Source organism: Sinocyclocheilus grahami, unplaced genomic scaffold (assembly GCF_001515645.1).
Source record: "Sinocyclocheilus grahami isolate Dianchi unplaced genomic scaffold, SAMN03320097.WGS_v1.1 scaffold37.1, whole genome shotgun sequence".
NCBI lineage: Eukaryota > Metazoa > Chordata > Actinopteri > Cypriniformes > Cyprinidae > Sinocyclocheilus > Sinocyclocheilus grahami.
Window position 1 is genome coordinate 3700849 of NW_015505216.1, and position 14232 is coordinate 3715080.

The 14232-nt window shown below is 38.8% G+C and overlaps 1 protein-coding gene across 1 annotated transcript in view; it reads left to right on the forward strand.

Moving 5' to 3' along the window:
• The first annotated feature begins 3938 nt into the window (after positions 1 to 3938).
• The window catches only part of LOC107581765 (E3 ubiquitin-protein ligase RNF216-like), a 35253-nt gene continuing 24959 nt past the window's right edge, over positions 3939 to 14232 (forward strand). Inside the window, exons 1-3 of the mRNA XM_016267415.1 lie at positions 3939 to 4015; positions 4812 to 4952; positions 5045 to 5184. Coding sequence (XP_016122901.1) covers positions 4886 to 4952; positions 5045 to 5184 — 207 coding nt within the window. The 5' untranslated portion in view covers positions 3939 to 4015; positions 4812 to 4885. The remainder of the gene's footprint in view (positions 4016 to 4811; positions 4953 to 5044; positions 5185 to 14232) is intronic.

Genomic DNA, 14232 nt, shown 5'->3' on the forward strand with positions numbered 1-14232 from the left:
ATATATATATATATATATATATATATATATATATATATATATATATATATATATATATATATATATATATATATATATATACTTTCCCCCAAAAATGAAAATTCTGTTATTAATTACTCACCCTCATATCCTTTCAAACCCATAAGACCTTCGTTCATCTTCGGAACACAAGTTAAGATATTTTTGATGGAATCTGAGAGCTCTCTGACCCTGCATAGACAGCAACACAACTGAAGTGTCTCCAAGTCCAGAAACGTAGCAAGGAGATCTGTAAAATAATCCATGTGACATCAGGGGTTCAACCGTAATTTTACGAAGTTACGAGAATACTTTTTGTGCGCAAAAGGGGAAAAAAACAAAAACGACTTTATTCAACAATTCAAAGAGATATCTTAATTTGTGTTCCCAAGATGAACGAAGGTCTTACAGGTTTGAAACTACACGAGGGTGAGTAATTAATGACAGAATTTTCACTTTTGGGTGAACTATCCCTTTAAATATGTTGTACTCAAGTACTTTGTATTGCTTGAAACCTATTCAAAAAGCTATTGTCAGATGTGATTTTTCATTTGCATGCTATTCAGATAAGAGAAAGCAGATGTGGTTGAAATCACATATGCAACCAAACCTGAAACAATGTCCCCATAGTGACAATGTCTCAATTTCCTTTGAAGCACTGATGCCTGGAATATTGTCAATGCATCATGTCCATACTTAGTGTTTTGTTTGAATAAACTGTCAAAAATAATGCAAAAAAGGCATTTGTTTTAGCTTGATTTTATTTTAAAAATATATATTGTTTCCTCTTATGTTTATTCTTCTCCTTGTTTGTGAAAATAACCTTGGCGACATGGTCAAGAATTTCCATAGCAGTGAATAAGGTATTGTATTCATGGCCTGACTGCAGAGTTAACTTTGCTTAAGTGCTAGGCATTGAGCCATGAAATCACTTTCAGCAGCTAATACACATTCACAACACCACCAAACAAATGCAGTGTCACTTCAGGCTGTTTTCCATAAACACGTTGGGACAGTGTTAAGCATCCAGTAGTGTCTTGGACACTCACTGGACTTTACTAAGCTGTTCTTCCAAATCATTTTTGAATGATCTAAATGGTCCAGTGGTACTAAAGCCAAACAAGATATTGTTCACATGCACACGCTGTACTGGCTGTTCTATTTTATGTTGAAGAATTGAAACCATCTATTTGGCTACTGTAATCCTGGTCAATGCTTTTTGGACTTCTTCTTGACTCGCCTTCAGTTGTGCAATGGAGTAATAAATATCATGGCTACTGTTCAGGGAAGCTGTGCTTTCTTGTAAACAATTTATATGTCATAGCAAGCAATATATTTCCTACAGAAATACTGTATACTTTTGGTTACATTTGGAGCAGAAGGAAAACGAGTAACTGACAGCAAAAGTCTCAAAGTTTTTTACGCATTGTATAAAATATGTTGATGAAAAGATGACCCTTTTATGAAAGAGAGACATCTGTACATTTAATTTTTTTTAAATCCTACAATACTGATATTTCATGAAGAGGTCTTTTTACATGTATTAGTTTTTATTTGTTTTAGTAATTTAAAAATAATAAATACATGACAGATACAGGAAATTTTATATTCTGTTGGAATTGTACTTAAAATGCATTTAATCATCTATTGATGGTGGGTTAATATTTTCTGGGGGGATTTCAAATAAGGTTTTGCAATATACTATCACTACAGTGAGCCAGACCTAAAAAGGTTCTCTGTTAACAAATGTTAACACTTTTTAATCAATGCACAACAGCAATATTCTGTAACAATTTGATTTATTGTGACTTAGCACAGAAATCTCTTTTAAACAGCAAAACCTTGAGGTGTTCTCATTTTGTATTTTAAGTGAACATTCACAAACTCTTTTAAACAGTATATGATTATTAAAGATATTTTTACCTTTTGGACAGAAAAATAAAACTTCTAGTGCACTATAGAGGAAATCTACATTATTTCTTATTCTGATGAAAGACTGATTTAGGAGATCCCGTCTGCGTTTTAGTGGCTTGGCAGGGGTATGATTTCAATGATTGACATTTGAATAGATTCTCCTGCTACGATGCTGGTAATGTCTGAACTTGACTGACGACTGACGGGGTGAAACCAGCATTTATGAGAATTTTCATGAATAGCTGATATGTTTGTATAGTCATTCGCAGATGAAGCACTCATTCTGGAACGGAAAATGTTTTTTAATGAAGATACAACAGCTTTTAGCATATGGCACATGAGTTGAAGCCCGTAGGTGCTACATTCCTCGCTTTTGAGTTAGAGTAGTAATGACTGTGGTTGCAGTTTACGTTGGTAAGATCCCATGTTTAGATTTCAAGATCGTTCTTCCATTTGGCGCCAGTCATGGCCATCCGATGCATGCTTTTCAACTTACACTGACCTACTTTGAAATGTCTTCATCATTTTAGTCATCACCTTTTGCAGGAGAGCCTGTGAGTCTAAGCATAATTGCCCACTGTTCATCTCTCCCAGGGCCAGCATATTTTCCATTTTCATGAAATGAAGCTAAGGACGGTCACTTTGTTTGATTTGGATCTGTGCCATTCAGAATAAAGACTACTTTGTTGGAGAGGCTCATAGGTAATTTCTTTCTTAGTCTTTGGACACAGAGATGTTTTGTTCCGTTTTGGACACATCCAAAATGTTTGGTCAGTATATTTACGATATGAGACCAAGTGCATAAATGTGCCTCTTTAAAGTCACCATCAATTTAAAATAGACAATTCTTCTCCTTTTTTTATTTATATGCTTTTTTTTTAGGATCATATGCTGCGGGGATGGTATTTTTTTGTAGGCAATAACCTGGAAACAAGTTAGCATTTTCCAGCTCCATGGTCCTTGAGTCAATGGGTTTTTGAATGGGATTTTGGTTAAGTGTCTGTGGTTAATGTGGTTAAAATTTTTATTCGATGCTAAAATGTCAGTGATACCCCCTTGTGATTTTAAAGCTTTCACTCATTTGAGATTGTCTTGAAAAAGGTGATTTATCTGTCTGTTTGTCTTTCTGTCTGTCTGTTCAGAGACAAAGATAGTGATAAAGATTTGTCTGCAAATCACCATAAACATTATAGGGAAGACATGTCCCCCAATATTCAAAGTAAAGTATAGCAAAATAAATAAATACAATACCGTACCGTACAGTAAAACGTTAAATGTGGTGTTTCTTGCCTGTCTTTAAAAAAGAAGAAGAAGGACTGATAACTGTATTTCTATATTTTCACCAACCCTGTCTTGTGGATTTGGAAACAGGTTTACATTACAAAGGCCTACATGCAACCATGTCAGAACAGAAAACTTGGAAAAGTGGGACATGGGACCATAGAAACAGTGTATGGAAAATAATGATGATGAAATATTACATCCATAGATAATGTAGTCCAAATGTTGCACAGTAATTGATGTCAGTGGATCATAGGCTATTATCCTGAAAATCATTAGGCTTATCTAAACATGTCAGTCACTTTCCGTGAACCAATGAATTAAGAATAATTTAATAGTCAGTCAGTGTACAGTTACTTCAACTAATAGATATATTTCATCGTAATGAAATGAATAGACAGTCATCTCAGACAACATTTGTGAATTGCGTTTTGAAATGGAAATACTTTGTTTAGTTGTGATGACTTTCAATGCACTCGTTTTCTTAGGTTTATGTGTATCCAAACTTTTATTGGGGGGAAAGTGGGGCGTGTTGAAAAACATGACAATCGGAGAGATTTGAATCTAAAGTTTTTGAAAATGACATCAAAGTGATTGTAAAACTGTAAGAAGGAAAACGGAGACACCTAGAGGACATCCAGAAACTAACAACAGAGAAGAACTACAACTCCCATGATCCTCCGCGGCTCCGCCTACAGCAAGACGCATGTGCGTCTGACGTCACACTCTGGCTTGTTTTGGCCGTTTGTTTCGAGATCCGGCGATCAAGCGCTTTCGATGTGCTGGATTTTGTGACTGAGAGGTACGTGCAGGTCTTTAAGCAGTCTTCGTGTGTTGTAGTCTTATTAGAGGTCGTTTGTCCTCGCCATTAAGTTGGGATGAAATACCCGGCTGAGAGTGAAAATCTGTCTTGTTTAACGTTAAGTGATATCAGCTGGCGCGGAGGGTTAACGCCAAACGGCTAACTTAGCTGAGCCTGGCTAGGGACTTTAGCGAGTACAGATTTGTTTGTTTCCTTTGATCCTACTGTATGTTTTACTTCTGTGGCAATGTCCACATGTTATAAAAGACAAAGGAAAGCGAATGATCATAACATCAACAGGGTTTCTCAGCACTACTATGCGAGATCAGCTAGTCTGTTCTGCCAATCTGCTGGAATTAACAGGCTGTGTTTCAAAACCTAGTGAGCAGACTATTTAGACAGCAGGTCTGGGAGTCATAGGCGCCTTGATTTGAATCAGCATCGATAAACAAAACACACTAAAGTCTCTACAGTGCACACAGAGATACTAATTGACAACACTCATTTAAATATAAATGCACTCAATCCTCAAGGACATTAACTCTCTTTTTGTGTGTGAACTCAAGCTGAATAATAGTCATGAATATATTGTTTTGAATCTGTCATACTAGCCTGCTTTTAAAAATGTCAGTCATGTTTGGAAACTACATGATTTCGTGGGAAATGAAATCTTACGAGCACATGCACAGATGTATCCAATCTAAGTGCTTCATTACGAAACTATGACTGTATTTATGTCATAAACATGATGAATACACCATGACATGAATGTGCGGTTATGCTTGTCTCATTTCAGGTTCCTGTGTGTGTGCATGGGTGTTTGTGTGAGAGAGAGACGCTGGACGACTCGGGGAGTCTGTGTGTCTTATCATGGCTGACGGGTCCAGTGATGAAGATGTCATCCACCTGGCTAGTTTCAACACCCATCGCAGTCGAGGTACTAACGCCAAGGCTTTATTTTGGCATTACGTTCATCTTTATGAGAAGTAATAGTGTAATTCTGGGTGTCTTGACTCGTTATTTTGTTAGCTAAAAGAGTTAGGATGAGGACGTCCTACATAACCATATCTTCATCGTCGGATTCTGATGATGAACCTGTCAGATTCGTTCCAAATGTCCCTGTCGTGGTCAAGGACGATGAAGAAGAGGAGGACGTGAGCATCTTAGAGGTAATTGGAGCTGCTTTCCAATTCACAGGGTCCCTGTGTAGCATTCACTGCTCCCTACATGCTTAGCAATGCATATCTGTAGAATTCATGAATATGATAATATAGCCTACTAGTGGGGGGAGTCAGCAGGGACCTGGTGATATGGGTTTATAGCCATACAGGGCTCCAGACGCATTCTTCCCCCTGGTCGCTCTTTTGCTATCACTTTTGAATTTACAATCTTGTTGTCACGATTTACAAGAAAAGATAATTGTCTGTTTTGCTTACATCTATACCTTTCACTTTTTAAGACTAAAACAAAAGATGGATTTATTGTTATTCTTAATTAAAAAGCACAACAACAATAAAACAGAGGGATACGATGACAAACAAGCTTATGAAATGTTTATTAACAAAAATGAATAAGATGAGGCATCTTACCACATGCTGTATTATATACAGACTAATAAATTATAGAACGTTTAGCAAACACTGAGGAATCAAAAAAAAAAAAAAGTATTTTAATTTACTCTAGCGCAAGGGCGTAGTTTTGGTTTGAACATTGGGAACCATAGTCCCGGGTCATGCTCACTTATAAGGTTTTTTAAATTTGTTTGTTTGCTTATATATTTATTTTTGTGAAATGGTCTTTTGTGCTATCGTCTATGCAAAGTTGGTGCAATTAAGTAACATCATACTTAACAATTACTTGTTTACATAGGATTAGGGCTGAAAGATTCCTTGAGTAACTCGAATACAAAAAAAATCATAGAGGCAAATTATTTGCCTTGAGGCTTCGTTTAGTCCATTTAATGTAACTACACATGGAACACTGTGTTTCCCCACGGACCATTATTACTGACACACAAACCGATAAATGCTGGACATATTTAAGACATAAATCAATGGCTGCGTCCGAAAACTCTAAAATGCTGCCTTCGGAGGCAGCATGGCATCAAGTCACGTCCGAATCCAAATTCTGCTTCACTGAAGAGGTACCTTCTTCTGATCAAATTTTGAAGGCAGCATAGATGTATCCTTCGCTGCCTTTGATATCCCACAATCCTGTGTGTTCCATTCCGTGACGGTTGAGCTAAAAAAAATAAAGATGGCATCTGAAAGTTGCGTTTGGTGGTCAGTTTGTTTGTAAATTTATATTTCTGACTAACTTTTTGCACTTTTGATGTTTTTTCTAGCAAGAAATCAGTATTATAGTAATTAAATATTTGTTTAGTTATCACAAAAACTGTTACGCTGCCTCAGAAACCTGTCCGAAATCAGTTTCATGAGGTGCCTTTGTGCAAAAACTCTGCCTGCAAAGTCATTGCCTCATACAGCGAGGCATTATTATTTATATTTTTTATTGTTACCAAATTCTGTGTTTTAGCATGTCTAATTATTTGAATGTATAAAACAACTTAATTTATTCATTTTGTTTATCTTAAAGTAGCCTTGTGATTTTTTTTTATTTATTTATTTATTTTTATTTAAAATTGTCTGGTTATCAAATGAAGGCATAAAACATTAATTTAATTTATCATTCATATTTTAATTATTGAAAATTAAGCAAACAAAGGGGATTTACTATTAAAATTGAAACACTGAAGAAATGTTTTGTGTGATTATTCCTTAAAAAATGTTTGTTTCATTTTAGTAGTAGTAATAGTAGTAGTAGTAATAGTAGTAGTAGTAGTAGTAGTAGTAGTAATAGTAGTAGTAGTAATAGTAGTAGTAGTAATAGTAGTAGTAGTAATAGTAGTAGTAGTAGGCAATGTACATTCTACTGAAAATAGTTATAGGCACAATGTCTTCAAATCAAACCAGACTTTTATTTTGACAGATTGCCGTGAATACCTTTACAGTTCTGTGTATGAGATATGACGCTAGTTTTACTCAAATTAAACGCTAAAATGCTCATGAAGTGACTCTCAGAGCAGTTCTGGAGATGTTGTTCATGTGTTTACGTCCTCATTTAGTGAGACGGCAGACGCTGAAATCACCGCGAGTGTCAGGCGCACTTCAGTGTGTGTAGTAAATGAAACCGCGCATCTGCGTCATTCATTAACAGAGACAGGCCGAACATGGAGGATTCATATTTAAATCTACTTTTGCGGCTTAATATTTACAGATACTGGCTTAATATTTACAGATACTAGTCCATATCGTGATTTGATTTAAGTGTAATGACCTATTTTTGATTAATTCATTCAAAATTTGACATTCTGCGTTAAACTGTGAATTCTGCTTTTATGACTGGATAAAGACTACACTGCTTAATTTTCCCGCTATTCATGCGGCCACTTGCCTGTTGTGAACATAAAATATCTTACATACCACCACTGGTGAACGAGCCAGTGTAATGCAAATATATCTGAAAGGTCTTGCGAGGATATGGTCACGTTCTCGCGAGACCAGTCAGATCTCGCGAGACACATCGGATCTGGAAAAATGGGGGTTGTCTTATAATCTGGGTCGTCTTATATTCGTACCAATACAGTATCTACTACAGTACACGGATCCATTCAGAATAATGAAACTGCAACACACATGACAAATCAAAACATTATCGCGAATGTGTGTGGAAACAACGTGAGTGTACGGAAATGTCTGTGCCTAAATACAATGTGCGATCAGTGCGTTAAGAGCACTCATACACGCGTTAATGTTAACAGACTCACGCGTGCTTACTGTACGACTCCTGTACGCCACCGCAATCGTCTTTCCCTTTATTGCAGTCTTCATCCATCAAAACTTTACTAGCGAGACTGGTTATCCAGTCGAGAAACCGTAGTTTGCGTCTCATCTGGCCATACAGCGGTGGGATGTTGACAATCCGTTCAGTCTGTACTTCAAACAGAGCGACGTGTGAGGGCTCGCACTCTTCAGAGACAACAGAATATGACAGAGCTCGTGTTTAAAAGCGAAACACTGGAATTAATAATTCACTGAAAATGCAACGCGAGTCTCTGTTCTCTCTGCAATCTCTGATGTAATCAGCCTGGTTTCCTTTATATTAGCGCTGTTTTGGACAGATTGTTTGAATGCATTCGCTCACTGGATCATTGGACTGAAAACTTTCCCGGAGTTTAGCAGCTTAAAATAATTTGATCGCAAGCAAAATTGGGTTAAAGGGTTAGAATAGAAATGGTTTCAGTAATTTTTATTTACACACACATATATATATATAATTACTGAAACAATTTAGGGTTAAAAATATAATATTTGCATTTTAAATGTAATTTGGCAATTAAATGCATTAAATGGTTTTAGTTTTCACGGTTATTAATATATGCAATTTCAGCAATAAAAATTTTCATTTTTTCTAAAAAGGAAACAAATTAGTTGTTTATTTTAAGAGACCTATCTTATTTGATCTTGTATATTTAGTATTGCTCTTTAATAAAGAAAAATGACTTATCCGATTAATTGATGGAATAATTGGTAGAATTCTCGATAACTAAAATAATCGATAGCTCCAACCCTGCATAGGATATGGATATATATATATATACACAGTGGGGAAGCGAAGCGCAACCCTCATAGAAAGAGTGTGTGTATTATTTGGTAACTAATGTATTTGAAGTCCGTGTGTTTCACTGCGCAATTGGGGGTTGGGCACCCACCGGCAGAAACATAAATCGGGAATTATACAGATGAATATATGAGTTAATTAATTATATGAATGTATCTCTGAAGGTTCTGACTGTCTTCAGAAAGGATTCAATGGCATTTTGTTTTTTTCTGGATTTTTTTTTTTTATTCTGTCTCTCACAGTTGAGGTGTACCTACGATGAAAATTACAGATCTCTCCATTCTTTGTAAGTGGGAAAACTTGAAAAATCGGCAGTGTATCAAATACTTATTTGCCCCACTATATATATATATATATATATGTAATGTATTTTATATTATTTAGTCACTTATAGGCCATAGTTTGACAGAATGTTCTAATTCAACATGCCATGGGAAGTCAATCTAACGTAACATTTTATTTTATTGATATTGTTTATTTCTTACTCCTTAACAGTTCGTCAGGCTCTTAATGATTTAATCTATGCCATCTTTTGGAATATCTGAAGGCCATGTATACTAGTTCTTAACTGTGGCATTTGTTATAATAAGACTATATTAATCATTACCAGGACAATAATGACTTTTTTTAATGAATCAATATAGCATTTGTTTTGAAGAAACAACCGCCTGCACATTTACAACAAATAGCTACAACATGCCACAGTTGCCATAAGCGCCACCTGCTGTCAGACAGTGGATTTACAGAGACTTACATTTACATTCAGCTTGTGCAGTTTTTGTCTGGCCAAAAAATGAACCGAATTTGCATGCCCTGCTGTAGCCTAAATTTTGACCAGTTGATGGAAAACAAGCTTGTGGATTCTACACATTTAAACAATTCAGATAAGTTATCTAGAATTATTTATGGAGCAGATGACGGTGACGGTGGCAGATTTTTGGCAATGGACCAAATACCGCCGGTGGCGCGGTGATATATATATATATATATATATTGTGATAAAGTCACATTAGCTGCCACCGCTGGGGGAAGCAGCACTGGCGCACACACACACACACACACACATACACACCCGCCTACTTACCTCATTCATCCTTCGTACCATTCCTCCCTGCTGTTGCCGCTGTCAGAGTAGCGGGTGCACACGCAATCCTGATAGCACCTAGACATTCTCCCATTTCAGCACTCTCCTACAACATGCCACAGTTGTAATATAAATCTATAGGGAAAAATCTATTCCTTTATAGGGATGTAACAATTACCGGTTTGCCGATAAATCATGATATAATTCCCCACGGTTAGTATTACTGTTTCATATTTTAATTATCATTATAACCGTATTCGATTACCGCGGTTTGAACAACTGATGATGAATAAATACTGTAGCATAAAGCACAGTTTTAAGTAACAGTCTCATGTGCGCACATCACGCAGAGTAGTTTAGTTTTGTGTGAAAAGACGGCAGAAAAGCTGGGAGGTTTTAAAAGAGTACTAAGGGCATAGGCGCCGATCCCTGAGCACCCACTAAAAAACACAAGATAGTCTCCGTTCATTTTAACCAATAAGAAATGGATTGCAGCTTTTACGACTTTATTCTCATTTTCATAGTTAATTTGAAGCTGTTTTTGGCATTATTTTAATGGCAAATGTCAAGAGTGCATTATTGTAATAAGAGAGGGTGCCAGAACGAATCTCTCTCTCTCTCCCTCTCTCTCTCTCTCTCTATGAATGTATCTCTGAAGGTTCTGACTGTCTTCAGAAAGGATTCAATGGCATTTTGTTTTCATCTTCGCTCCATGTAATACCTAAAGAAGTGTTCTTAATTGCAATGCTGCTTTCTCTACGGAGTTCACGGGAAACAGCTCTCCATAAGCGCCACCTGCTGTCAGACAGTGGATTTACAGAGACTTACATTTACATTCAGCTTGTGCAGTTTTTGTCTGGCCAAAAAATGAACCGAATTTGCATGCCCTGCTGTAGCCTAAATTTTGACCAGTTGATGGAAAACAAGCTTGTGGATTCTACACATTTAAACAATTCAGATAAGTTATCTAGAATTATTTATGGAGCAGATGACGGTGACGGTGGCAGATTTTTGGCAATGGACCAAATACCGCCGGTGGCGCGGTGATATATATATATATATATATATTGTGATAAAGTCACATTAGCTGCCACCGCTGGGGGAAGCAGCACTGGCGCACACACAAATTTGAAGCTGTTTTTGGCATTATTTTAATGGCAAATGTCAAGAGTGCATTATTGTAATAAGAGAGGGTGCCAGAACGAATCTCTCTCTCTCTCCCTCTCTCTCTCTCTCTCAGCGGTGGGATGGCTACTCGCAAGACAGCGCCGAAAGGTAGAAAACCCAGGGCGGGTTTACGATCCCAAGTGAAGTTAGCGTCAGAGGAGGAGGCGGCCTGGAACTCTGCTGAGTCTACGGAGGATGAGGAGCGAGCCACGATTCTTCCCAAAGTCTCCCCAAAGGCCAGTCAACCACCGACCAAGCCCGTCACTCCTGATGCTACAGCTGGCGAGGGAATGATTTCCCTGATGCGCAGATTTATCAACACTCAGGAGCAGCGAGAAGACCGATTTCTGCGGGAGCTCCAAGGTCTCCATGTGTCCATCTTGCAGTCGATGCGTCCTGCGGAAACCTTGCTCGATGTGGAGAGCGTCCGAATGGAGCTACCGACGCCAGCATCAAAGGTATCCACAAGACACAGACCAGCCTATGACCAAGACTCCCCGAATGTCACAGTGCCGAGAGAGTCAATGCAGTGGGCTGTTCCGAAGATGCCGAGCTTCCAGCAAGGGGAAGACATCGAGAATTATCTTCGGCGATTTGAGCGTCTGGCCAGGACCTGGAGGTGGCCTGAGGAGGAGTGGAGCTATCGTCTGGCTCCGTTGCTGACAGGGCAAGCATTGGAGGCGTACCTGGCAGCTGGGGGTGCTCACTTTATCACATATATATATACACTGTATATATTAGTGGTGTCAAAATTAGCACATTAACGCAGGCGATTATTTTTTCGGTTTAACGCGTTAAAAATATTTAATGCAATTAACGCAGGGGCGAGCTAGGGTTGGCCACCCCACTCACAACTGCTGTCACTTTTTCTCTTGACAAGAAGTGCATTTATTCAGTCGCAGAATGACTGAGAACGGGAGACTTTTCAGACGCGCGCTCCTCTTCACTTTGGCGCCAGGCGCGAGTCAAGCTAGCACGGAAACGGTACTGTGCTCGAAGGGCGTGCTCTTCAATTGCACGCACAAAGGCGCCGGCGCGCTGTAGCCTGTATCCTTTCATATCAAAGCGCGAAATAAACTACGTGCATGCAATGCCGTGGTCAGTTAAGTAATGAAGTTACCAAAAAGGCAATTAAAGCTGCCTTAAAACTGTGCATGCATGTAATCTATTTTATATGAGTCACATTTAAGAACATGTCTCTGAAATGGTTTTCAAAACTGTCCTGGAGCAGCCCGGCACTGTCTCACTCATCTAACACATCCGATTTAACTCATCAGCTCGTGTTTATTTTATGCGAATTCGTCGAAGGAGGCTTGCGGCAACCACATGTGACAACCCCGGGGTGGACTCCGCTTCGTCCACGGTGAAAGCCGATCCGGCGATCCACAGCGCAAAGTTGATGTATTTCCTCAGCGACCAGCACGGATCAGCTCTAGGCATGACGAAGCAGATATCATCCTCTTTTGGAAGACCAAACAAAGTAGTTTCGCTTTCACAACGAATCACACAGTGCCTTCACGACATGGCGGCGGCAACAAGACGGGTTTTTTTTTTGAGTTTTGGGTTGTTGGGGGGGGGGGGTTATATCCCCCCTATCCTCCCACAAACTACGTCCCTGCTCTAGCATGAAAACCATCCATCGTTTCCTCAATATTCGCCTCATTTTTGCTGCACGCACCTTCGTGCTCGCGACAAGTATAAACCAGGCTTTACACTCAAAGCGCTGCGCAATTCAAACGAGTTGCGCGGTTTCGTTATGCTTTCAGTTTAGTTTGCCGTTTGATGTTTCACATATGCAACAGAAATGGCAGCGCTTATGAGTTAAATAATGCACTGTGACCGCTCACAAAATTTAGTTGCACAGGCAGAAAAAAGGGTCGCAGTCTGGAGCCCTGCCATATATAGGTAACAGTATGATAATTAGAGATGCACCGATCGATCGGCCAGGGATCGGAATCGGCCGATTTTCCGATCAGTCTCACTTCTTTCCGATTCCAGCCGCGCATTCTCGCTCTCTTCTCTCCGACGACCCCTTCTCTCTCACACACGTCTCATTCGCTCCGGTTAAATAGTGCTTGTATTGCGCATTATTTTAGTCATTCCCGCAGGTTTTGCGCTTACACCAAAAGCGCGCGCACCATCACTGATCAATATTAGTGGAGCGCACACAAGCCGCACTCAGTCTCAAACAGCTTGTGAGCCACAAATACCAAAATGAGTGACTAACTGCGCTAAAACGTTCAAATACATACAAAATTATGTAAAAATGCCCGTCTTGGCGAGTATCCAGTTAAACTCAGTCAGTTTTGGAACGTTAAATATTTGAGAAAGAGAACGGATGTTGTGTAACATGGGCCTGTTTATACCTGGTCACTTCATGCGTTTTTTTCTGATCGGATAGCTATCCGATCGTGAAAAGACCAGGTGTAAATGCCCTCCGGAACGCATTCGAGACGGATATAAATCCGATCGCTCAAACCACTTCAGGAGGTGGTCTGGGTCTCGCCAATTTCAGACGAAACTCGACAAGTGTAAGTGCATCTGGTTGTTGAAACTGCATATGTAAATTTTACTCCTCCCAAAATGATAAAATAATAAACGTGCGAGAGCGTGTTATAGGCTATATGACATTAGTCAGACTGCGCTAATGCAACACGCATCGCTGCGGACCTGAGGATCTCTTCAGCAAGCCGATGCGCAAACTGCCGCGAATGAAAGTGAAAGTAAGACGCAGATGGTCAACACACACTCATCTTCATTAAAAGTAGTAAGACAAACGTATCTTTCCAGTGCTGATGCCGCGCGCTCTCCTATTGCGGTCTTTGATCTTGAAATGAGCTGATAATTAATAAAATGCAGCGTTTATCATTTGATTTCGTTGACGTGAACTCCGTTAAATTTAAATATAGCGCGGAAATTGAAGATCGGATTTATATCCGTTTGCAGACGACACATTTATGTGGCCAAGTGTAAATGGAAACGTTTTAACAAATCAGATATCCGATCAGCGAAAACGCATGAAATGACCAGGTGTAAACAGGCCCTATATTAGGTCCTTGGATAAACTCTTAAAGGGACCGCAGTCCAATATACCTACTGCTGTCTATCATGTTAATCAAAGAACAAAAGACAAAGAAAATCACTTTCTGCTCTTGACTGAATAGGTTTTATAACTTTAATGGTAAGCATTAATCTGTATTTAATTTTTACAATGAAGACTACATAAATTAAAGTAATCAAGTGTAAAATAACATTTGATTACTTTAATTTCTGTAGTATTTGTTAC